This window comes from Bombyx mandarina, chromosome A1 (assembly GCF_030267445.1).
Source record: "Bombyx mandarina strain Sakado chromosome A1, ASM3026744v2".
NCBI classification, from domain to species: domain Eukaryota; kingdom Metazoa; phylum Arthropoda; class Insecta; order Lepidoptera; family Bombycidae; genus Bombyx; species Bombyx mandarina.
In genome coordinates, this window is record NC_143234.1 from 995,777 (window position 1) to 1,022,667 (window position 26,891).

Genomic DNA, 26,891 nt, shown 5'->3' on the forward strand with positions numbered 1-26,891 from the left:
TTAGAAAAATAAAAAAAATGGTACCAGCCTGCAGGATTCGAACACCGGCACCGTCGATACGAGTGCACCGGGCGTCTTATCTTTTAGGCCGCCGCGACTTCATTATTCACGTATTTAATTTATGTTCTTCGTATTGATATTTCTCATTACTGTAATACATTTTAATGGCTGTATTTAATCGCGTGAACGAAATATTAGTCACAGTTTCGTATTCCCTAATTGTCGCAGTCGAAGAAAGAAATCGGTTTTTTGTTTAAGTTCTAGTTACAAAGAACTTTCTTTGAAGACATGAATGACATCAATGGAGCGAAAAAAAAACATACCCGCAAATGTTATGAATTGGCGTTAAAATTCATTCCACGCAGCTCTGAAATGAGCTGCATTCTTTTTTTTAATTGCTTAGATGGGCGGACGAGCTCACAGCTCACCTAGTGTTAAGTGGTTACTGGAGCCCATAGACATCTACAACGTAAATATTCCGGACGGCCACCGCTCAGGTTTCGGCCACCACGTGTGATTTTTAGACTTCTTACTCGTTGAGACGTGGTGGCTCGAGTATTGCCGCAGTGGCTGTCGCGGAACGGGTGCTGGGATTGGTTCGAGGAAAATAACGAAGGCTTCAAGTATGGCGTTCACACGGTCCTCGTGGCTTGACCGGCGCAGGGCGTAGGAGCGAGTCTTTTCTTGTTCGGTTGGCGCTCTCCTCTTCTTCCGGAGAGGTCTTGACTCGTCGGCTCGCTGTCTCGAACTGAATTTGCAGCGAGGTAGGCCCCTTATTTATGGTCGCCCACACGCACTCGGCCAGCGCTATTATGAGTCCGAGCACGGTGGGCGTCTATTGTTCTCTCGGCCGCCTCGCTCGCCTATTGTTTTGCCTAGTCGCTCTATTAGTTGCCCGTATTGTGACTCGCTCCTGCGTTCCCACGCCAAATTAAAGACCACGAGGACCAATCTTTATTTTCAAACAAATATTTACAAATTTACTTATATCTATTTTCCTATTTTTAACTATCTCTATTCACATTTATTATTTCACAACATATCCGTTTATTTGGATGTCTATTTATTTTCGCTGTTCTTGGCGAACATATCTCTATTTAACTATTTACGGACATTTCCCTATTATAACTATTTATTCTTCAACTTATTTAACATACTATTCATTTATTTGTTACGGACATTTTTCTATTATTTTACAGCCAACCTATAACTATATTTTCTATCTACTTTTAAAACTATCTATGTCCGTCGTGAACAATATCTATTTAACTGCATTTATTTATGTCCGTCGCGAACATCCTCCCGCCGTGCAGCGTCGTTCACGTCGCTGCATCCTCCTTGGTGAGCGGCGGTCATCGTGGGCAGCACGATAATCTTCTTCGCCGGGCGTCGCAGGATACCGCCGGCGGTGCGCACGTCGACCACTCGAGTGATGCCGTCGGCCCCCGGGTAAACCTCCTGGATGATCCCACGTGGCCAGGTGTTCCGTGGGAGCGTTCCGTCTGCTATTATCACGACGTCGCCTATCTTCAGAGCGGGCCCGCGGCTGTGGGGCTCCCGCCGGTTCTGCAGGTCGGGCAGGTACTCCCGGAGCCAGCGACTCCAGAACACATCTGCCAGACGTTGAGCTGCGCGCCAGTGTGCGCGCCCTATGAGGTCGGCGTCGTCAAACTTGCCCGGCACGGGGACTCGCGCCGGGCCTCCCAACAGGAAGTGGTTCGGTGTCAGGGGGTCGGGATCGTCGGCGCTCACCGATACGTGAGTGAGAGGTCGGCTGTTCACGGTGAATTCTGCTTCAGCTAGCAGAGTATGAAATGTTTCGGGCGTCGGGTGCCTCGGCTGTTCCGTGGCCGAGAGCGCGGCCTTTACCGCCCGCACCATTCTCTCCCAGGCGCCGCCCATGAAAGGCGCGCCCGGTGGGATGAAGCGCCATTGGATAAGTCTTAAGCTCGCTTCATGCTCAGTCGCTTTGTCCATAGCTTGGCGCAGCTCCTTGTCGGCACCTCGTAAGTTGGTGCCGTTGTCGCTCCATATTTCCGTCGGGGCTCCCCGGCGCGCGATCATGCGTCGGAGTGCCATCACCGCTGAGTCCGTGCTGAGGCTCGCTGCCGGTTCTAAATGTACCGCACGCGTAGTGAGACATGTGAAGATGGCCACGTAGTGCTTCTGGGTGCTTCTGCCGGTGGTAACTTGATAGGGCCCGAAGTAATCGAGGCCCACGTATGTAAATGGTCGCCGATGGTGTGCCAGTCTGCTCGGTGGGTGATCGCCCGTGGCTGGACGCGGTGGTGTGTCCTTGCGGATACGACACGGAAGGCAGTTGTGGATTACGCTCCGTGTCACTGGGCGTAGGCGTAAGACCCAGTACGACTGTCGGCACTCGGCGATCGTAGCTTCGGTTCCGGCGTGGTGCATCTTTCTATGAATGAAGTCTATCATGAGTCTCGTTTCGCGTCGGGATCCGTCTAGCACGAGAGGCGAGGTGATGACGTCAGTTCCCTCTATGTTGCCGATGCGTCCGTTTATTCTCAATATCCCGTCCGTGTAAGTTACGGACAAGTTTCGCAGTCGGCTCGCTGGGATACTTGTTTCCCTCGTTGGAGCGTCAAAATCTCTTCCTCGAAGGCCGCCCGCTGGCTCTGTTGCCAAATGAGCGTCTCGGCGCGTCGAAGCGTGTCGGCGTCTAAAGTCTTCCATTGAATGACTGCTTGCTCTGGCGTCCGCGGTGTGTTCAGCGGGGTCTTCGAAGTCGTCTTTTTTCTATTCTTCTCCCACGTCGGGTCCGAACGCGGGTTCCGTCTGGTCCTCTTGTAATGAGTGCGCTCGCGACTTCTGCGGCATAGGTCGACGAATTGCAGTATTCGCCCCGTTGTACGCAGGTACTTCTCCCACTTGGAGAAGCGTCTTGGGTCCGGGATCGCTTCGCCGAGGCTCTCTCTGCTCACGGCGAGCGTTGCACACTTCTCTTCGCCCGTCTCTTCTGCCCTTTTTGCAGTCCGTTGTACGGGCCAATCATCCGGATGCCGTCTTAGGTATTCCGGGCCTATGAACCAGCGGTGGTTTCTTTCAAAGCCGACGGGTAGTTCTCTAGTGGCGTCGTCGGCGACATTTTCCTTCGTGGGGACCCAGCGCCATTCCTCCACAGTGCTGTCCTCTTCTATCGCTGCAATGCGGTGAGCGACGAACGGTCGATACGACCTCGACCCCGTTCGTAGCCAGGTCAGTACGGTGGCGCTGTCTGTCCAGAACACTCTCGCGTCTGGTTTTCTGTCGTGTTCCTCTGTGACAGCCGCGGCCATGCGGCTGCCCATCACGGCAGCTTGTAGCTCGAGGCGCGGTATCGAGGTGAGTTTCAAGGGCGCGACTCGGGCTTTGGCGAGTACGAGGGAGGTCCTGATCTCCCCGTCGGGCATTTCGGCGCGCCAGTATAACGCGGCGGCGTAGGCGGACTCACTGGCGTCTACGTATGTGTGGAGCTGGAGGTTGGCGGCGTCTGAGTAGCCGGGATAGCAGCGCGGCACTGAGACGTCGCGCAGGCGTCTTAAGTGGTCGATCCACTCTCTCCACATCGCGCAGAGGTCTTCATCGAGGGGGGAGTCCCACGCCGTCCCTCGGCGCCACGTTTCTTGCAGGATCTTCTTCGCTCCGACAGTGACTGGTGATGCGATGCCTTGGGGATCGTAGACGGACATCATTATTCGCAGAGCCTGTCTCTTCGTAGGCGCGCTGCTCTCCAAGACTTCCTTTGGGATTCGCGCCATGTCCAGATTGAAGGCGAGGACGTCTTCAGCAGGTCTCCACACCAGGCCTAGTACTCGTTCTATTTCCGTTCCATCGGACAGCGTCACACTTGTAGGTGGGGCCTCGTCGGTCATGTGGCACCGTACCTCCTCGTTGTTCGAGGTCCATTTGCGTAACTCGAAATGGCCTTGCCGGTGTACTGCCCTCACCTCATTTGCGATCCTGATCGCGTCTTCGCTTGTCCGGTAACTTCCCAGGTAATCGTCCATATAGTGGTTGCGTACGATTGCGTCCGCGGCGTCCGGGTACTGCAGTCGGTACTTCTCCGCGTTGGCGTTCTTCACGTAGATGGCGGTCGCGGGTGAGCTTGTCGCGCCAAAGATTATAGATTTCATCCGGTACTCTGTAGGCTCCTGTGAAGGGTCCTCCCTCCACAAGTACCGGAGCGCGTCGCGGTCCTTGCTTCGGACGCCTATTTGCATGAACATCTCTGTGATGTCCGCTGAGACTGCGACGGCGTGCTGCCTGAAGCGCATCATCACTCCGGGCAGCGACTGCAGCAGGTCCGGGCCGGTGAGCAGGAAGTCGTTAAGGCTCTTCCCCTGGTCTTCGCAGCGGCATCGTGCACGATGCGAATCTTGTCCGGCTTCATGGGATGTGTTACGCCGAAGTGTGGCAGGTACCAGGTTCGGTCCTTCGTCCCCGTTGACGGAGCTACTTCGGCGTATCCTTTCGCTACCAGTGCGTCCATTTGTTGCTTGTAGCGCTCTTTCAAATTTAGATCCTTCTCCAGTTTCTTCTCTACGGACGTCAGGCGATTCAGTGCGGCTTCAAAATTATTGGGCATCTTCAGGCCCTCCTCACGCCACAGCAGTGCGGTCTCGTAGCGGCCGTCGGGTCGCTGTTGAGTGGTCTCTCGCAGGATCTTCAGCGCGCGCTCGTCTGGGTCATTCTTCGGCGTCTTGGCGGCGACGGTGAGTCCCTCGATCGCGAAGTAGTGCCTGAGGGCTTCGTCCATGTTCGTGTCGACCGTCGTCGTGTGTGCCACGAAGTTGACGCGCTGTCTCTTGCCTCCCGGGTGTGCTCCGTGCACGACCCACCCGAGCGGAGTACGAGACGCCACTGGTTGATCGCGTCGTCCCGTCCGCATCTCCTCCGTCACCAGCAGGTGCCAGTTGTCTTGGCCGATCAGTATCTTCGGCGAGGCGTAGCTCGTTTTGAAGTGATGGCGGAGGTCGGTGAGGTGATGGCACGACGCGAGGACTTCGACGTTCAGTCGCTGTGGTGTTAATTTTAGGCCGTTGACTGTCCGTAGGTTCAGGTCTTGCGGTTCCCCCGTGCGTCCGCATAGCTTCAGCGGGACGCGTCGTGAGCGTGTTGCGTCTATCTTATTGTCGCCGATGGCAGTGATGAAGAGGGGTTCGATCGGTCCTTTGGCGCCCACTCGTCTCGCGAAGTCTTCGTCAATCAGCGAGATCGTTGACCCGTCGTCCAGCAGGGCCCATGTATCTGCTTCTCCCGCCGGTCCGATAACAGTAATTGGCGCCATCTTTAGGTAGGCTGTCGCACTCCTTGCGGCCCACGTCGAAGTGACCGCCTCTTCTTTTTCCTTCGGTTTCTGCCATGCTGGCTTCTTATGCAACAGCTCGTGGTGCGTGCGTTCACAGCTGTCGACGCCGCACTTCTTCTTTTTACACGCGTGTCCCCTTGACCGGAACCGTAGGCACCGGAAACACAAATTCTCGCGCTTCGCCGTATCCCAGCGCTCGCTGACGGCTGCTCTCTTGAATTCGGGACAATCTTGTGGGATGTGCCCCGGCTTCTGACATGCTGCGCATTTCCTCTCTTCCTTTGCTTGCGTGGTGTGCGTCCTCTGGGGCATGTTCACCATCTTCCGCCGACCGCTGGTGTTCTCCACTCTCGTCTCTGGCTCCGGCTGTGCGTATGGGCTGCACAGGTCCGCCTCGCGCTGTAAGAAGCGCGACAGCTTGACGAGGTCCGGTTCTCCCGCCGGTTGAGTCGCTGAGAATTCGAACCAGCGGTGGCGTAGAGTGGACGGCAGCTTCTCTGATGTGATGTTGGTGAGCTCCGGGTTGTACATATAATGTACGCGGTCGAGGGCCCTCAGAGCGGCGACGACGTTGTTCACCTTATTCGCGAATACGCAGATGTCCCTCGGTGTGTCCGTGCAGCGTGGCAGCGCGCGCAGTCGTTCCAGCTCCGTTGCGGCGATTGCTTCTGGACGTCCGAAGCGCGATTCTAGAGTCCGCATGATCTCGGCGGGCTCGGTGTAATGCAGCAACAAGTTTTCGACCGCTTCTCTTGCTCTTCCTCTCAACGTACGCCGAAGTCTCGCAGTATTCTCTGCGGCGCTGAAGCTGTCCGCTGATTCGGCGTAGGCGACCTTGAAGGAGAGCCATTCTTGGTGCGATCCACTGTACACTGGAAGCTCCCCGTAGTACCGATGCGATGGTCCGGGCCTGGCTTGGCGGGCGGCCGTCGCGATGGCAGCTGCTAGTTCGGCGATGTCGCTCTTCGGTGCGACAGGTGCGGCAATCGGTGCCGCGGCAGGGGCCGGTAGCTTCAGCTGTTCTATTGGTGCGGGAAGTTCCAGTTGCGGTTGCTCGATGGTGGCTGGTGATCCGTGTGTTGGCTGCATTACTGTTTCTTCGACTCCGTGTAGCGCGATCGATTGTTGTTGACTGAGCCATGTATCGATGCGCTGTGATTGCTCGTTCTCGTCCTCCGTGAGTGTTGTGCGCGCATCTTCCTCCTCTTCAACGAGCGCTTCGGCTTCTAATGTTGAGATGCGGGCGGCGGCGAGCTCTGCTTGGAGTCGGGCTTGTTCTTCCTTGGCGCGGAGATGCTCTTCTTTGAGGCGCGCCATAAGCAACAGCCGTTGTGACTGTTGACTCGACTTTCTCGAAGATCCTCGTACTGGTGGCGCCATCCCGTCGCGGAGTGTGGAGCCTTCTTCTGTCGTCGAGATTTTGGCAGCGGCGTCCGTGATGTGGGACCCGTGTACAATTGGATTGGCCGTGAGCGCTGACTCTTTTCTGTTCTGGCTCGCGGATACGACGCTCTCCGTTGCTGCGTCGCCTGAAGTTGTTGCCGGTGTCGCGGTGCTGGGAGGTCTGACCACTCGACGACAGACCCCGCTGTTCGGTCCCGTTGGCGACGCCGGCGAGTATTGCGTAGGCAATATTTGGCGGGAGGGGGCATCGCTTGTGAGCCCCGCGGCACTCCCGGACACTTTTCCACTTGGGAGGAGGGTGCCGCCATCGGTGGCGGTCCCTGCGTCACTCCCGAACGCGGCGCGGTTGACTGGGAGGAGGTTGCCGCCAACGGTGGCGGTCCCTGCGTCACTCCCGAACGCGGCGCGGCCGACACAGCTCGTTGCTGTGCGTCTTGCGATGTTGAGCCCGAGACAGCTTCGTTGCCGGGCCGGTCAAGGCGTGACGACCTCATCTTCTCGGACCGTGTGAGCACCATTTCTTCAATCTTCAATCTTCAATTTTCTTCGATCTTCCTCAAATGAATCCGGCTCTCGAAGGACCAATATTCCGGACGGCCACCGCTCAGGTTTCGGCCACCACGTGTGATTTTTAGACTTCTTACTCGTTGAGACGTGGTGGCTCGAGTATTGCCGCAGTGGCTGTCGCGGAACGGGTGCTGGGATTGGTTCGAGGAAAATAACGAAGGCTTCAAGTATGGCGTTCACACGGTCCTCGTGGCTTGACCGGCGCAGGGCGTAGGAGCGAGTCTTTTCTTGTTCGGTTGGCGCTCTCCTCTTCTTCCGGAGAGGTCTTGACTCGTCGGCTCGCTGTCTCGAACTGAATTTGCAGTCAGTCGGGGTCGTCGTACCCCCTTGCGGGGGCACGGAGCGGGCCTCGGGGAAACCCCTCTGCCCGGGCATGTAACTCCCCGCCTATCGAGGCAGGGGTGGTGCACTGCAGGACTGAGTGAAGCAGGCTTGGAGTTGTGATGTTGGGTGGGATCGCTTTTTCTTCTTTCTTCCTTCTCTAACTTCTTCGTCGTCAGCAGGGGGCGGCCGCTTCTCAATTAACCTAAACTAAACCTAACTTAATCTAACTTACATCTAAGTGACAGCAGCGCGCCGTTCCTGCACTCCGTGGAGTGCCGGGGCAGCGCGCGCCGTCACACCTAAACCTAAACCTAATCTAACTTAACCTAACATAACCTAATCTAACCTAGCATGGGGGAGAGAGCAAGCCGCACTCCTCGCTAGAGTCCTCCCCCCCCTCTCCCCATTGTTACAATTTTGATGGGAGGGAGGACTGTAGCGGGTATGAACACTCCATCCCAAAAGGGGGTGGGGGGTAGGGTCAAAGCCCCTAATGGAAATGAGGCTGCACCTACGGGGTGCAGCCGCGGTCCCCATACGGGAGACCCGCCAAACGGGCAAGAGGCGTGGGACTAGAGACTGATGAAACTCAGCTCCGAGAGGGGCGCTCATAGGTCCTCCCCGGCCTCACAGCCGGCGAGGAGCTTTAACTCCGAATGATCGTCGGGGGTACCAATAGCTCCCGCGGCAACGCCGTACCATCCGGTGGTCTGGCGTGCAGCGGGGCTATGTTGTGGAGATGCTCATGGGGCCCATTTTCGGCTCGCTCGTACATATTACGGGCGAGCCTAGTCACAAACTCCACGAGCGACTCCACACCTAGGTCCCGGGCAATAACGTCATTTCTGACGTACTGCCCGGCCTTGACGATAATGCGGAGGGAAAGACTCTGCCGGGCCTGCAACCTAGATCGCTGGGACGGCGACAACAGGTGGTACCAGGCCTCAGCAGCGTATGTGAGGCGGGAACGGACGTATGTCTTGTAAATGGCGAGTTTGGTCCTGGTCGGAAGCCCGGACGCAAGCACCGGCCGCAACAAGAACCTGGCCGCGCGAGTCTGACCGATGACTCGGTTGACGTGCGCGACCATGCTCAAGGAGCGGTCGATGTCGCATCCGAGATACCGGACCGTGGTCCTGAACTCGACATTCACACCTCGGAGGCTGAGTTTCTTTGGGACGACTCTGATACGGACCGGACCGTAGAGTAAGGCCGCGGTCTTTCCCACATTGACCGCGACTCTCCAACGGTCCAGCCACTGGGGCAGTAAATCCAAAAGCCTCTGCATCCTCATAATGGCTGCAGAGGGGAACGGAGAGGACGAGAAGTAGGCCGAGTCGTCAGCGAACAAGGCCAACTTCACGTCCTCCTCCCACGCCCGAAGGTGACCCTCCAGTGTGGGGATGTCATTAGTGTAGAGGGCGTATAGGATAGGTGATAGGACACTACCCTGGGGAACCCCGGCCGTAATGGGACGCACGGAAGACCGTGCGCCCTCGACCGCGACAAAGAAGGTTCTGCCCTCCAGATACGACCCGAGCAGTCGCACGTGAGCGTGCGGTAGGCCCGCGTCCCGCAGCTTGTGGACCAGCCCCTCGTGCCACACACGGTCGAAGGCCTTCTCGATATCGAGAAGGACCGCGACCGTGTATTGGCCTGAGTTTCGCCGGTCCGCCAAGTGATGCAGGACACGGGTCAGTTGCAGAGTCGTCGAGTGGCCGCTTCTAAAGCCGAATTGCTCCGGCCTGAGGAGAATATACGGCGATATTCTCCTCAGGAGCAGCCGCTCAAACAACTTGCCCACGTGCGAAAGCAAGGTAATCGGTCGGTAACTGGAGGGCTTTCTCCTGTCCTTGCCGGGTTTGGGCAAGACGATGATCTTGCCCAGTTTCCAAGTTCCAGGGAAGTGTCCTACCCGGAGAATGGAATTAAACAATCGTGTCATTGCTGACACAATTGAAGGAGGGAGATTTTTTAGGGCGAGGGGGGGAATACCGTCCTCGCCGGGGGCTTTGCGCCTCTTCATCAGCTTGATGAGGAGGCGCACCTCCCTGGGAGTGACTAGATCGTCACCTCCCAGCTCGACTCCCGGCGATTCCGGTTTGAGGAGTTGGATTACGCCCTCTGACACCTCCCGATGGAATGCAACCATCGAGGGTGCAGAGACATTCGGAGTGAACTGCCGCTCCAGCGAGTTGGCCAGGACTTCAGCACGAGCCAACGGTGTAAAACACCGTCTTCCCCCCTCGTCCTCCAAGGGGCAAGTGGGGGAAGGCTTGTTTGTGAGCCGGCGACAGATGCGGTGAAGGGGGCCATCGTACGGTCGTCGGACGCGTCCGACAGTCTCCCCTCCCAGGTGTCACCCCGGTAAGTCCGCATCTTAGTCGCCAGCTCATCCTCAAGTCGGTTTAGCTCGCGCTTAATCCTGGGACACCTAGATGTCGCCCAGAGCCTCCTCAGTGCCCTCTTCCGACGAATTAACGTCTTGAGGTGCACCGGGAGTTCCGCTCTGGGCCCCCCGCTGGGTACCAGAGTCGTCGCTTGGTCCAGGGCTCCCCTGATGGTGTCGACGAGACGGGAAGCCGCCGTGTCGACCTCATCAGGGGTAGACGGGTCTTGAAACAAGGATTGGTCGGCCAGCAGTCCCGTAAAGGACTGCCAGTCGACCCTAGGCCTGAGAGGGGATGTCGCGACCCGAGTGAGCCCCAAACCCACCGTGACCAAGATCGGTAGGTGAGGGGTACTCAGGTCGTACAGTGCCTCTATCGCTAGAGGGCACCGTAGCCCCTTGTGAACACACACGTCCAAGACGTCCGGTTGGTACCGGGCCGACGTTGGAACGTGGGTGGGTTCGTTGGGGCCGACCACGCAGTAGTCCCCCCTTTCGGCATCCTCGTACAATCGCCTTCCGGGCGCCGTGATGATTCGGGAGCCCCAAGCGACATGTTTCGCATTGAGGTCCCCGACCACCAAGGCCGGATGGCGATCATGGTTCAAGGCCCGTCTAATATCGTCCTCGACAAAATCAGGACCCGGGGGTCGATACGCGGCATAAATCCGCAATTCGGCCCCCGGTACGTGGACCCTCACCCCGACCGTTCTGGTAGAGGCGAAGGTCAGTAGCTCAAGCTCCTCGTGCACCACGTCCCTCCTGACGAGCGCCGCAGTGCCCCTGAACGGGCGCCCGTTGGAGGTCAGTTCGTCCCGTCGATACACGAAGTAGTTGGGCATCCTAAAATCTTGTCGAGGTTTAAGCTTGGTCTCACCCAGGAGGATAACCTGCGGGTCATACTCCTGGGCGAGTCGGATCAGCTCCGACCTCCGGGACCCTATCCCGTCGGGGTTCCAATAGATGATGCGCAGCTCCTGGCTAGCCATTAAGCTGCGCAATCATCCGGTAGAACCCCGCGAGCAAGGCCCCGAAGGGACTGGCTCCCGAGGCGATCTCTCGGATTACTCCGGAGATCACCTCGGACAGTTTCTCCCACAGGGAGAGGAGCCAGGCAGCGAAGCCGGCAGGCTGCGTGTCCTGTCGACCACTGCGCCGCTCTCTCTGCGGGCGGGGTGGTAGTGGGGGCTGTGGGTCGCCCAGAGTGATATTTTCGTTCTGGGACGGGTCGATGTCTGTTGTCTCCAAGGGGCATGGAGGTTCAGTCGTTATCGGAGGCTCATTCATTGGCGCAACTTGGCCTTCCCTAAGGGCAGCTGCTTCTTCCATTTCCTTTTTTTTCCTTTCTTTGGCCTTAATTTTTTTCTTTTTAATTTTTTTTTGGGTTTTGGTTAGGGCAGGTTGCAAATTAAATACTGCCTTATTGCTAACACGAGGGGCAGGTCGCGGCTTTGTAGCCTGTCGCTGTGGGTTCGCCTCTGCCATTAGGGTGGCCGCTGTTGGGCTGGCCTCCACAGTAGCAGGTTGTCTGTTAACCGGAGGGAGAGTAGGGGCTTGGGATGTCTTTCCCTTGCCCTTGCCCTTCCGAGATGGGAGTGGAGCGATACGTGGAGCGGGGGTAGGGGCTTGAACAGCACGCGTCGCTGGCGGTACGGGGGGAGGAATAGTGACCCCCATCATCCGTGCCCTCCTGCGGTAGACCACACACCGCTTGTCAACAGCGGCATGGCCCTTCCCGCAGTTGGCACAGGTGAAGGGTCCCTCCCTTGGCCTCGGGCAGTCCGCCACGATGTGCTCACCCGCACATCGTACGCAGCGGACCGCTCGGTGGCAGTTGCTGGAGGCGTGTCCGAAGGCCTGGCAGCGATGACACTGCGCAGGTCCTCGGCTCGAACGCCATCCCTCAACTGACACCCCCGGCAAGTACATCAGTTCTTCAACTGCGTACAAGCGGGCGAGGTCATCTTTCGAGAGGTGGTCCAAGGTTACGTAAAAGACGCAACCTGGCCGCCCTCTCTTAGCCCGTATACACCGCGCGTAGCGAGCCGGAAACCCTAGCTCCTTCAAGGAGTTAACGATTTCTGTCGGGTCGGTGTCGACAGGCAGTCCACGAATAGCCACCCTCGCCGGGATCTCCTCCTCCAACGCGTAACAATACCATTTAATGGCATTGTCTGTGGAGGAGACCCCGACGAGATAGGCCTGGACAACCCTATATTCTTCTCCCGACGCAGGCAGAAATCGAAACCCTGTTCCATATGGACGCACAGATGGGGCCCTCCCCAAGCGCTCCCTTAAGGCCGCCATATGGCGGGACCAATTGGGGAGCGCCTCGACCATAATAGGGGGATGGCGGCGGGGGACCACGCTGTTACCGGACTTACCTGGAGCAGGGGGCTTACGTTGAGTATTTTTGGTGGGAGCGAATTGCTTGGCTGCCATAGCAGCGTATGAAGTTGAAGGGGTCGGGGACTCGGGTGCACCGGTCGTAGGTTTGGAATATTCGAGATCCATGTACCTTGTTGATTCAAGGTTGCCCACTGTGCAGCTTGTAGTGGGGGCACCTCTGCGCGGGATTGTTGGAATGGGTGAGATTGGAGGAGAGGGAGACCGAGGAGGCGTACGCAGCTGCTTAGCTGCTGCAGCCACGGCCGTCTCGACACACATCCTCGGTCTGGGAATGGGCTTGCGAGTGGGGGGGGACTCCTTACTCGAGGAAGAAGAGGAGCGAGAAGAATGAGTTACATCGGACTCATATTCTGAGTCCGTTGTCTCGTAGGAAGTCTCCTCGCTGTCCTCATCCTCTTCGGCTTCATTTATTGATTTGGACGAGGGTCCAATTCGGGGTCGTTTGTCCTGGGCTTCGGAAATGCTTCGGTCGGACTCGGATCTGACCTTCTTTCGCGGCCGAGGGGGTCCAGAGCGATCCGTCAACGGGGGAGACGAAGTTTCCTCCGGACGAATCCTCGGAGTCCCCTGGGCCGCGACCGAAGGCCTGGGCCGGTCGTCCTTTCCGGAGTCCATTTCCGGGCCGGTGGGTTGGGAGCGATGGGCGAAAATTCCCGCCATCGCTTGGCGTCCCTTGCGGGACGGACCGGGCGTGCTGTTAATGGGGGGAGATGTCCCCCCCGACATGATATTGGCTATCTAGTGGGCAGCAGCAGGGTCACCAGGCATCAGTGCCTTATTAAATTACAAATGAATTAGAAATATATAAAAATACAATCCCTTACGGGGGTTCAGACCGACTGAATAATGAATTTGCAGCGAGGTAGGCCCCTTATTTATGGTCGCCCACACGCACTCGGCCAGCGCTATTATGAGTCCGAGCACGGTGGGCGTCTATTGTTCTCTCGGCCGCCTCGCTCGCCTATTGTTTTGCCTAGTCGCTCTATTAGTTGCCCGTATTGTGACTCGCTCCTGCGTTCCCACGCCAAATTAAAGACCACGAGGACCAATCTTTATTTTCAAACAAATATTTACAAATTTACTTATATCTATTTTCCTATTTTTAACTATCTCTATTCACATTTATTATTTCACAACATATCCGTTTATTTGGATGTCTATTTATTTTCGCTGTTCTTGGCGAACATATCTCTATTTAACTATTTACGGACATTTCCCTATTATAACTATTTATTCTTCAACTTATTTTAACATACTATTCATTTATTTGTTACGGACATTTTTCTATTATTTTACAGCCAACCTATAACTATATTTTCTATCTACTTTTAAAACTATCTATGTCCGTCGTGAACAATATCTATTTAACTGCATTTATTTATGTCCGTCGCGAACAGTAAATGCACTACCCACCTTGTGTTATAAGTTTTAAGGTCTCTGTATGGTTACAACGGCTGTCGCGCGTCCACGCTTGTACAAAATAATATCAACGTTTAACATCTACCAGCCTTCCCGCGATGTCTCATGTTGTGTGTTAGTATCGACCTTAACGACCGAGTACACGTTTAAATAAACCGTGAATTGCGAATACTATTACAGCCTATACCTAGTCATGACTAAAATAATGAATGAATGATTGAATGAATGATTTATTTTATTTCGGACAACAACAACAAGTCCATATGTGTACATAGTATCATTGAAACATACTTAAAATTAACAAAACCAATCAAATAAAAAAGATACATTTATTAAAAATAGCTATCAGTTGAATACATTTCAAATATTTCATTCAACTGATACTTCGAACCAACCATAATGCAGTCATTTACAATGTTACCCGATTGTTATGTACGTCATGTAACATAATTATTAAAGACTGCTACCGTTCCTTGTACTGTTTGCTTCGGAACATTTACAATTTAACATCCGACCATGACTTGGTGTCACTTACCGTTTGTCGTCTTGTTTTCATTACAATTCATCACGGCCGATTTCAACAATGGTATGTAAATTCGTAGAAAAATAGTATTATTTTCTAAACTTCTTGGCCTTAAAGATAAGACGTCCGGTGCAATCGTATCTAGTGATGCACCGGTGTTCGAATCCCGTAGGCGGGTACCAATTTTTCTAATGAAATACGTACTCAACAAAATAAATGTTCACGATTGACTTCCACCGTGAAGGAATAACCTTGTGTAATAACAATCAAACCCGCAAAATTATAATTTGCGTCATTACTGGTACTAGGACCTCTTGTGAGTCCGCACGGATAGGTACCACCACCCTGCCTATTTCTGCCGTGAAGCAGTAATGCGTTTCGGTTTGATGGGCAGGACAGCCGTTGTAACTATACTGAGACCTTAGAACTTATATCTCAAGGTAGGTGGCGTATTTACGTTGTAGATGTCTATGGGCTCCAATAACCACTTAACACCAGTGGGCTATGAGCTCGTCCACCCATCTAAGCAATAAAAAATAAATATAAAAAAACTAATATGTGATAGGACGTATCGTTCCTAAGAATATATTGTGAAACACATTAATGGACATTTTATTTAGCTAATAACATTTAGTCTGTAGATATAAAAATTATTTAGTACATTTACGATAAGAATACTGTATACTATGTACAAAACTACGAATGAACAAGGTTGCGTAGACGGTGGCTCTAATTAATTAAACTAGAGGTCCCGCAGTAGTCGAAATTCGACTATAATTAACTGGAATTGTAAGTTTGTACACTATTATGATTGTATTTTATACTTCTATAATCACAAATTTCGCCAAGACTACACTATAAAAAATATTAACAAAGACAAACAATATTTAATCTCAATTTGACAACAGTACAGACGTCAAGAGCAAAAGTTTGACAATAAATAGTATGCATGCGTGTGTGCGTCAAATACATGGTATGTAGTGTGTGTAATGTTTTCTTTATTGATTTAATGTATCTTTTATGCATTAATTAAAAAAAATATTAGCATTGTGCACTTCTTCTCTATATTCTCTATAGGTGTGGAAAATTTCATACTCCTCCGTCTGCACAATTTTCGTAAAAAGGGATACAAAGTTTTTGCTTCACGTATTAATATACAGATTAGTGACTCTGGGAGACTAGAAATCACGCAAAATGTTTAATTACTACCTGTTCATATTTTTTTAAAGGGATTTTTTAAAGACCTTTAGGTCATGTCTTATTTTAATTTATATTCTTTAATTGTATGAAAAATTATAATATGGAGTGAAACGAAATGAAATGAGATGAGATGAAACATAATCTCAGTAAAACGGTAGTCATTTACTGGAAAATTTTCAGTGGACTTTTTGGAGGCTCCCGAGAAGTTACGTCCAACGGCTTTGTTTCATTTTCCTACATTTGTGCACTTTCACAGATATTAAACAGTTAATAAAACACTATTATTACACATTTAAACCTGAAGAAACACTAAATAGACAAAATAAAACAAATCACAACACTTCACTCCTCGCGTTCCCGCCAAAAAGTCGCTCCGACTGAATTCAAAAATAAGCTCTCCTTCCAGTTACATACAAAGGGAAATTGTCACCTGAATGCGTGAAGAAATACCACCGCATCTACGTCACCAAGAGGAGCGCGCCAAGAAACTACCAGTACTTCCACGAGGCTATGTCCGACCAATCCAGTGACGCTGACGACGAAGTATGCTTTAAAGTTTGAAACTTGCAAGCACAACGTGTAGCTTTAGCTATAGACACATTTTCTCTTTAAAGTTTTTTTTATTGCCCGTGCAGGCAGACGAGCATACGGCCCACCTGATGGTGAGTGGTTACCGTCGCTCATCGACGCCAGCAATGCCAGGGGCAGAGCCAAGCCGCTGCCTACCGCTTAATACTCACCCCACAAGCCTCGTTCGAAGAAGAAGAAACTATAATCAAACATCTGTATTCCACTAACGAAACTATGTTCGTTTTGTTAGTGGTTAGTTAGGTGGTTAGTTCGAAAAGGCGAACTCTATGTTATAAAGCAAGTCATTAGAAATGAATAACGATGTTGAATACATTTCAAATATTTCATTCAACTGATACTTCGAATCAACCATAATGCAGTCATTTACAATGTTACCCGATTTTTATGTACGTCATGTAACATAATTATTAAAGACTGCTACCGCTCCTTGTACGGTTTGCTTCGGAACATTTACAATTTAACATTCGACCATGACTTGGTGTCACTTACTGTTTGTCGTCTTGTTTTCATTACAATTTATCACGGCCGATTTCAACAATGGTATGTAAATTCATAGAAAAATAGTATCCAAATTTTCAAAACTTCTTGGCTTGAACATCGTTGTTCATTTCTAATGACTTGCTTTATAACGTCGTTGCTCAGTTTAAATTCAATCGGACATACAACCGTCTTACGTCATTACTGATGGTAGGACCTCTTGTGAGTCCGCGCGGGTAGGTACCACCGCCCTGCCTATTTATGCATATTTCTGAAGCAGTAATGCGTTTCGGTTTGAAGAGTGGGGCAGCCGTTGTAACTATACTGAGATCTAAGAACTTATATCTCAAGGTAGGTGGCGCATTTACGTTGTGGATGTCCATGGGCAAGTCATTAGAAATGAACAACGATGCTCAGTTTAAATTCGATCGGACATACAGCTTCGGAGGTCTTGTGATGAGTAAGCCAGTAGTATCCCGCTTACACATACACCTCGCCACGTCGACCAGTGTCCTCTTCTCGTCCGGGGATTATGATCTTGAAGATCTCACTCAAATAGGTTGAAGAATATGTATGTTGGTTGATATGTGTGGCGGGTAGCCATCATACAACGCAAGATATTTGACAGATGCCTGAATCTCGCTTACGACATTTTCAAGATAAAGCGCATATATACAAGTTCCGAACAACAACATTAGGACCGTCGGTCTACCGAGCAATATCACCCGCCCGGTGGAAGATCTTCCATTCGTCGTATATTCCCAAATATGTATGCACTTTAACGTAGGTGAAGCTCCTATCTTGGATCCAATTTACTTATTTTATTTATTTCACTTTAAACATTATAGCAATATTAATAATATTGCGAATCCGCAATCAACATACGAAAATAATATATTGCGAATATTTTATAATTTTATATTTTATAATTCATTGGATCCATTGTATATGACGCAGCAGGCTGGTTCCATGGTGTTTTAAAAATGCGATGCCATTATCTTCATCATTGCTTTGCATAGTGATAGCAATTAAGACTCATTTTTCTAATGAATTCCGTTTATTACATTCCAAGCCTACATCGTATCAACAGAGACTTCCGCTCCGTTCGACAGCTCAGGCTGGAATGTTTTGAGCGTTTTTTTTTATCCTACCTAAGCTGAGAGCCTTGAGAGGCTATTTCAGCGTAACCTTAACTAGTAGGTGAGCTCACGGGGCTCAAACCTGACGACGTTGCTAACACGAACCCTAGCAAGAGTCGTGCTTCGCAGAATCTACCACCGGATCGGAAACGCGACCCACTTAGAAGATCCGGCGAGAAACTCAGTGGGCTGTGTCTGTGGGTAAATTTACTCGTCGAGTCCAAAACGATGACCGGTGCTTGAGGTACCTAAAAGAACCGTTAGTGGATCGGGAGGATCCGAAATGACTTTGTTTTTTGCCACAATAGTCACTCGTATTTATAGTAAAAAGTGGGGGTAGCTTATTCATGAATTCTCCTGAACACCGTCTTAAACAGTTATTGACATGCGTAATATTATGGAAACAGTTAACTTTAACTATTTTTAGCTAACTAAATAGTGACGTTGCGCCGACATATTATATTCGCAGTATTACATATAAAATCAAAAACAAATTGAGCTTGTGAGGGTCAGCCACGCTTTACTATAACTGGCTAATTTGTATTAAGGTCCTATATAATACTTTCCTGGTACGGTGACAGTCATTTTCTCTGGAATGCCAACCACAACTGAAAAAAGAAATGTAATTGTCGAGAATTATATTTATTATAGAAAATTAGACGGTAGTAGCACAATATTCGAATGTCGATAATACCTTATTAGTTCATTCTAACAAAACCTGTCAAATATTGGAAACGTCGGAAACGAGATTAAGCCGCAAAAATTACTGGTGGTACTCGTAGGATCTGTTGGGAGTCCGCACGGGGTTAGTACCACCACCCTGCCTATTTCTGCCGTGAAGCAGTAATGCGATTTGAAGGGCGGGGCAGCCGTTGTAACTATACTGAGACCTTAGAACTTATATCTCCAGGTGAGTGGCGGCATTTACGTTGTAGATGTCTATGGGCTCCAGTAATCACTTAACACCAGATGGGCTGTGAGGTCGTCCACCCATCTAAGCAATAAAAAAAAATTTGAATTATATTAACGACTGGGCAGAGTTGAAGAAAATACTAAATAGAGATAGCTAGATATGAGATACTTTATTTTTGCTTTAAGATAGTATTAAATCTCCCTTTTCGCTTTGAAACGCATTTATTACACCCTGTATACTAGAACCGATAATTAAAAAAAAACACTTGGAAAACTAATGTATAGAGCTCCAAAACTAATAATATTTATATTTGGGTTCAAGATTAAATGGAGAATCGTTGGCGGGGACCAAGTTAGCATCAAACAAATTCCCTATCAAGTACTCTATGGTATGTATTGCGGTGGAGTTCTGATAGCACCAGACTGGGTTCTGACGGCTGCTCACTGCAAGTAAGCACTCAATTATTTTTTCTTCTTCTTGATTCGGATTCTTGAAAACGACCATACCTTAACACCAGATGGGTCTAACATTATTTTGAAGTCGTGACGAATAGCACGCATCTGGAACGTGTTTAGGATAGGATATCAAGCGATGTGATGATGCCCGTGTTAAAATCCCGTAGACGGGTACCGATTTTTCTAAAGCAAACGTGCGAAATTTGCTTAAATACTGGTGTTAGGTCGGTTTTGTGCTGTTGGTAAGTGGTAAAGATCCACTTAAGTTTGAACACTGTAAGCTTGTTGGCTCGTTAAAGGAGTTAATTAACCATAAGACTTTCTCTTTTAGAGACAAAAGCGACTTCATCCTAGCCGGTTCGACATACAGGAGTAGGGCAACCCGATATCCCGTTTGCGCTCACTTCTTTCATCCGTTGTGGAACTCGTCTTCAAAACTCCACAGCCATGACTATGACTATCAACTGCTTTTGTTGGAAGTGGCAGTGCCAGTGACCATGGAAAGTAGACCTGTTGCTATAGGCCATGCTAACGACATCCAGCCAGGGGCTTTGATCTCGGTCAGCGGTTGGGGCCACATCGAGTATAAGGTAAATTTAATTGACTTTTGTAGATAGACAAGAATTGCATTGATGATAAACTAGTCCCATCATAGCCCACCTGATGTATGAGCCATCTTTCAATGCTGCCAGCGTTACGACATCAGACCCGTGCTTTTAAGCTCTCCAAGCACCTGTCACCATTCTCTTTTTTTTCCTACCCATTCTAGTAACCTTGAGGGGTTATACTAGATTCGCTGAACGAATAGGTGAGCGCACGGGGCTCTAACCTGGTGACGTGGCTAATACTAGCCCTAGCAAGAGCAGTGCTTCGCAGAATCTAGCACCAGATCGGAAACGCGACCCACTGACAAGATCTGGCGAGAAACTCAGTGGGCTGTGTCTGTGGATTAATTTACTCGCCGAGCACTTCGTCGCAAGTAACAGGTTCGACGAGAATGGTGACCAGTGTTTGAGTTATCTAAAATTAACGGTAGTGGATCGCGAGGCTCCGAAATGACGTGTTAACCGTTCTCATTGTGCAAACTAGCCCATAAACATAACCCACTGAGTTTCTCACCTAATCTTCTCAGTGGGTCGTGACTCAGCGAAGCACTTCTCTTGCTGGTGCTAGTGTTAGCAAGTCCTCCCAAGTTGACCCTCGTAAGCTCACCTACCAAACGGAGCATAGTTGAAATAGCATCCTAGGTTAGCAAGTAGGTAGGGCAAAAAAACATTAAGCCGAAATTTCAATTGTATTGTATATAGTAGGTCCCATTATTTGAACCGGAAAGCATTGATGCTTTGTGATAGAACGCAGTTAGCGGTACTTACCCATTAGTAACATTATTATTTTAAATACACACCGTGGACTTTCAATTAGGGTGTAAATTAAACACGTAGTGTTACAAATTAGAGATCACATCACTATGTTAATATTCAACTAATATGTAACAAACTACTGGGTAGATATTAGAGTATATTCATAATGAAATGAAATGCGTTTATTTCAGGCAACTTAAGCCCATAAAATGTCACATACAATTACATAATATTGAAATCAAAATACAATAAAATTAAAATTTATCAGAGTGTATAAAAATAAAAATAAACAAAAATGAAAATGCAAGTGAATGAAAATTATAAAAATTTAAAGGAACTAATATAATAAATAATGAAATAATGTTAAGTGAGTAACCGCCACCATACCAGTCACTGTATTGGATTATGATTGGAATAAGATTGGAGATATATGCTTATTACAACTAACAGTGTCATAAATAGAGGCAGTCCAGTTTGTCGGCAATCATAGCCAGGATATGGTTATGATAATGATATTTTAAAATGGTTTAAATCTTAATGTGAGGAAACGGTCCTAAAAAGACTTGGATACACTGCGTAAAAGAGGATCTTCGAGGGAATGGTTGTAATTAATACGCTTTTATCAGCTTCAGACGTAGGTATGAATGTTAGTATGTAACGGAATCTTTGAACATGATTTTGACCCCCTTCAAAACGTCGGATTAACTCGAAATTTGGTATACTTATTAAGGACCGATGACAATTCAATATTTAAAAAAAAAGTTGAAATGCAACAAAAAAATTAAAAATAAATAATAGTTTAAAAAAAGCGTGGGGTGTATGGAATCAGTAGTTATATATATTTTATGAACACATATGAGTAGAAGGGTTATTTTTGATAATATCCTGAAAAGCACCCCACGTGCTTTTTTACAATAAAATTTATTTTTTCTTCTTATTTTTAATACAAATTTATTAAAATTTATTTTCTATTTTTTAGTTGGATTTCTATAAAAGCGTATTTTGTTAGTTTTTTTAAGCTCTCTCTCTTCGATCGGTCTCTCACTGCTGAGGATCGTGACTCCGTCCGATTCCGTCAACGAGCTGTCTCCATCGATCCCGTTTTGTAGCTTGGTGGAATGCGTCGCTGACATGTACCCCAGTTCCTCCGCTATTTGGTCCCGACCGACCACCGTTTGGGGCCCGGGGCCCCTATGCCTAGGCCTTTCCCCTCTATTTTACCGGTCCCCACAAGACGTTCCAAATTGCTATATTATTTTATAAACTATTATTTTTAATAATAAAATCTTCGTGTACAGAGCAGGCTGATGCAAGACGTGGTTCGTCGAGCGTATATTCCCGTTATCAGTTATTACGAGTGCAAATCTTTACCGCTGCCAAACTACAGGAATATTACGACTAGAATGTTCTGCGCCGGCTACAAGAATGGAACTAAGGATTCTTGTCAAGTAAATAATTTGAATTACTTTTTCGGTTAGACAAGAGAACTTGAATATCTCACGGATAACCTGGTACTTAATTTTAATGGAGTTTATAGACCCTTCTTGCTTGGAACGTCTATGTCTAGTGAGGGTCTTTTGTCCTTTATGTTTGGTAGCATATCGTCTTCTCGCATTAAAACTGTATAATCTCAAAACTCACTAAATTTTACAGGAGAGTGTTTTAAAGGTTTAACATATTAATATGATATTTTTAATTACCATCATCTTTGCAACATTTACTTTTTAGTTTTTACCAGTTACAGTGCCTCTTTTAAAGTAAAATAAAATAATGTATTAATTTTGTTAATAGTAGTCAAATATAGGTAAACTAAAAAAAAAAGGGTGCGTGTACTTATGTACGCGCGTAAGAAGTGATACTTTATTTTTATTAAAATTTATTTTTTGCTTATTTAAATTTTAACCAATTTGAAAAAAAATTGATTAAACAACATCCTCAAACACGCATATTGAACATCCCTTTTCTTGACATCGTATAAATTCGTAATGCTCGGTACGGTTCGGAAAGTTCACCTGCGGCTATATTCAGACTCGCCAAGTTACGTCGGTCGTATTGTAATAAGCGATTTAGTGGGCAACTTCATTCTGTTAATTTTGTGTCACGGTGCGCGCGCATCGTAAAATTTCACTCTCATCAATTTTTCTTAACGCTCCTAAAGAAGTATAACTTAAAAAAAAACTAAAACTAAACTACATTCTTTTGACAGTATTTATGAGAAAAATACTGGTGATACCAAATAAATTCCGCATATTAACTCAATTACGAATATTTTGGAAATTGTACACTTTTAATACGAAAAGACGATATGTTTCACAGGGAATATACTAAGCGGGTATTCCTTTTTGTTTGCTTAGATGGGCGGACGAGCTCACAGCCCACCTGGTGTTAAGTGGTTACTGGAGCCCATAGACATCTACAATGTAAATGCGCCACCCACCTTGAGCTATAAGTTCTAAGGTCTCAGTATAATTACAACGGCTGCCCCACCCTTCAGACCGAAACGTATTACTGCTTCACGGCAGAAATAGGCGGGGTGTTGGTACCTACCCGTGCGGACTCACAAGAAGTCCTACCACCAGTGATTCCTTGAGATAATCCCCTCGCTTTCATTTGAAAATCACAGTACTAACACAGAGAACAGAATTCATCTGTACTACACGGGACTACTGTGTTTGTTATACCACGCACCATTAAAGCTCCACAGTATTCCCTAAGATGTCGCTACCTAGACTCAATATTGTGTGAGTAAGACTGTTTATTTCGGAAGGACTAATTAGCTCACACAAGCAAGAGAAATAATGGCGAAACAGGCGCGTGTTGGCTTTAATGTAGTCTTCAAATCCTAAATAGACTTATTATTGTACAGTAAACTCTCTACTGATCCTGTCTAGAAGCATTGTAGATTGTGTTTTATCCAGGGTGACTCCGGTAGTCCTGCTATTATCAAAGGAAAGCTGGTTGGCATAGTGTCCTTCGGCGTCGGTTGCGCAGTGAAGAACCAGCCAGGGGTTTATACCGACGTGCCTATCGCCAGAGCCTGGATACGATCAGTGACGGGTCTACCGCTTTGAAATAAATAAAAATATCGGAGGATGCCTTGAGTTTTAAATACATTGAACATTTAATCTGTTTTTTTATGCTTGATGTCGATTTTTCAAATGTACTAAATAGCGGTTGTCTGGATCTTATTTTTTTGTAATGCCCTTATAGGCAGACGAGCATACGGCCCACCTGATGGTGAGGGCTTACCGTCGCCCACGGACTTCAGCAATGCCTGGGGCATAGCCAAGCCTCTGCCTAACGTTACACCCAGAACCCTACCGTTAATCAGAAGGTATTATTGCTTTGTGGCAAAATAGGTCTTACCTACCCGTGCTGGCTTACAATATGGCCTACAACCAATAGATTCTAATTGATGATCGTAATACGTTGGTGTAATGCTTGTAGAAAGCTGCTACTCATTCCCGTGGTCACCTTTGATGGCATCCACGGGAAGAGACGCTCTTTTAAGTGCACACCACTTACCGATGTCTCATTCTCTCACGTCGCAAGATGGATGGTATTCACGTGATGTGCATGAGTGGTATCTAATTAACGTCAGGCCATATTGTGCAGTGGTGCAAAAAATCTTTGAAATACGTATCCCAATATAATATGTTCTCTTTATATGTGCACTAGCTTTTAACTGTGACTCCACTCGTCTTAAAGCAGAAAAAAGTATGTCTTGGTGCGTGGTCATCTTTCTCGTTGAAATATTATGGCTATGATAGGTATGATAGGTAGCGAAACTCGGTTTGTTCGCAAGGACTTGATCAAAAAACTTCAAGTGTTTGTGAATAAGTGCCTTCGTCAGATTTTGAAAATCTTTTGGCCTGAGAAGATCACTAACAAAGAGCTGTGGAGGATCACTAAGCAGACACCAATGGAGAAGGAAGTGGCATTGGATTGGTCACACTTTGAGAAAGCCCGATACCCACCTATCAAAGAGAGCACTGACCTGGAAAGTGTCTGGCAAAAGGAAGAGAGGCCGCCCCAGAACAACTCGGTGGAGCAGGAGCTAGGGGTCTTGGGCATGACGTGGGAGGAGCTAGAACAGACTGCGCAAGACCGATATAAATGGAAAAATTTGATTCGAGCCCTACACCCAGCAGAGGGTAATAGGAAAGAATGATGATGAATGATGATGATAGGTTCCCTAGGTATATCTGGAAATAAATGTACACAAAATTTCATCATGGTTGATTGAGCGTCATAAGACGTGAAAGCGTAGTGAACAAACAGTATTTCGCATTTTAAATATAGATGGCATGGATTAGATTGTAAGGTTTCAAACGGACTGTGTGTTCTTATAGTTCACGGGCCATCTGGTGTTAAGTGTTTACTGGAGCCCATAGACATCAACAACGTAGTATAACTGTTGCCGCCTTAATGGTAGGCAGCGGATGCCCCACCCGACAAACCGAAACGCATTACTGCTTCACGGCTGAAATAGGCAGGGTGGTGGTACCTACCCGAGTGGCCTCACAAAGCATCCTACCACAAGTTAGGAAAAAAATATGTCAAGAATATCACGCAGTTTTTATATTCCACATAATATTGGGTAAGTTAATACCTAATCCTGTGGAATGCATAATATGGATACATGATTTTTATTCCCTGGATAGTTTTGTCATTACACTTTTTAGCTGAAGACGGAAAAGAGCTCGCCGCCTATCTTTCGCAAAGTACAAAGCCCGCTGATATCGCTGGAATCCCACCGAGCTTGACGCGTGAGGCGGAAGTCGTAAAGAAGAATGTCCCGAAATTTGCACGACTGTTTCGTGGAAAAAATGGATAAGCTACCAGTGCCCGAGTAAGTTCTGTGGTTATGCCGAAATGGATTTTATTACGTGACGAATTTCGCGCTTCCCTGTGAAATCCTTACCGTGCTTCGATAGTATTTATCGATGGGATTCTATTCGTTATATGGCGACGGTGATTAAGCTTTGGCTTTGTCAAAAATTTCGTAGTAAATACATACGTATGACTTCCACGTCCAAGGAACAATGTAATAAACATGAAAGATACATCGTTTAGGAACCAGTCTTGCGTACCTATATAATATTACATCTATTACATAATAAAAATGTAGGCATCAAATTGCCAATGCGGACGACCTCATAGACACAGCCTGCTGAGTTTCTCGCCGGATCTTCTCAGTGGGTCACGATTCCGATCCGGTAGGAGATTCAGCGAAGCACTGCTCGTGCTAGGGCTTGTGTTAGCAACCTACCAGTCTGCGTGTAATAGCCCCTTAGGCTACCAACGATTAGACACCAAAAAAGTGGATGACATCAATCAAGTTCTGATACGCACTTAACAGACGTGTACTGAAGCAATAAAATAAAGATGTCGTATACAAACTACAGTTGAAACCACTTGAACACAGGAACGACAAACCTCTGGCCCATATTTCAGAGCCTCGTTGTCATTTGACAACGCGCTCCTTTCATAAATAAAAAGAGAGACATCACGTTTTCCCCTCCGCTCCCCCTTACGTAAATAAATCATGGTCATGTTCCCGCGCATACAAAATAGTTGGCATTCGTTTTGAGGGGGCGAAAGCGCTCGAAAAACACTCGACTGGACCCGCCTTGAATTTAGATTTGCTGAGACGCGAGTCGTATACGTGAGGTTACTGCGGGCGGAGTCGTCGCGTTTCGGAAAAATCACGACGGATCTGCTTAACTTGGATTTTAATTATTTCTGAGCTGCAGCTGTGAATCAGGACGAGGGAGGTAGGCAAACGTCAAGATTACTTTGAAGTCGTCGTGGCCTAACGGATAAGACGTCCGGTGCATTCGTGTTGAAGCGATGCAACGGTGTTCGAATCTCAGGCGGGTACCAATTTTTCTAATGAAATACGTACTCAACAAATGTTCACGATTGACTTCCACGGTGAAGGAATAACATCGTGTAATAAAAATAAAACCCGCAAAATTATAATTACTGGTGGTAGGACCTCTTGTGAGTCGACCTCCAATCTCAAGGGGGGTAGTGGCATGTGACATGTCTATGGACTTAAGTAACAGTTTAACAAACACTTATCAACACAAAAACTGTATATTTCAGATTGACAAAACCGTGTCATGGGAGAACGTTTCTTGGGATATTTTACCTCATGTGCGTTTGGATAGAACTGGCAATTAAATCGTGCAACGAACGTTTTTTATTGATTAGATGGGTGGACGAGCTCACAGTCCGCCTGATGTTAGGTGGTTACTGGAGCCCATAGACATCTACAACGTAAATGCGCCACTCACCTTGAGATATAAGTTCTATGGTCTTAAGTACAGTTACGACGTCTGCCCTACCCTTCAAACCGAAACGCATTACTGCTTCACGGCAGAAATAGGCAGGGTGGTGATAT

General features: G+C 48.2%; 3 protein-coding genes and 1 pseudogene across 3 annotated transcripts; 1 reads left to right on the forward strand and 3 right to left on the reverse strand.

Annotated features, from left to right (window-relative positions):
* Positions 1-1,275: 1,275 nt before the first annotated feature.
* Positions 1,276-2,415, reverse strand: LOC149499454 (uncharacterized). Its single transcript, XM_089739736.1, has one exon. The coding sequence runs from the start codon at positions 2,413-2,415 to the stop codon at positions 1,276-1,278; it is 1,140 nt and encodes a 379-aa protein (XP_089595862.1).
* Positions 2,416-2,549: 134 nt separating this feature from the next.
* On the reverse strand, positions 2,550-4,280 carry LOC149499455 (uncharacterized). The gene has a single exon (XM_089739739.1). The coding sequence runs from the start codon at positions 4,278-4,280 to the stop codon at positions 2,550-2,552; it is 1,731 nt and encodes a 576-aa protein (XP_089595865.1).
* Positions 4,281-4,601: 321 nt separating this feature from the next.
* Positions 4,602-7,233, reverse strand: LOC149499456 (uncharacterized; annotated as a pseudogene).
* A 7,106-nt stretch (positions 7,234-14,339) lies between these two features.
* Positions 14,340-23,567, forward strand: LOC114240385 (trypsin 3A1-like). Its single transcript, XM_089739740.1, has 6 exons — positions 14,340-14,409; positions 15,953-16,089; positions 18,988-19,115; positions 19,453-19,711; positions 21,781-21,930; positions 23,401-23,567. Exons 1-6 carry the CDS (start codon positions 14,340-14,342, stop codon positions 23,551-23,553), a joined length of 897 nt encoding a protein of 298 aa, XP_089595866.1. The 3' UTR covers positions 23,554-23,567.
* The last annotated feature ends 3,324 nt before the right edge of the window (positions 23,568-26,891 follow it).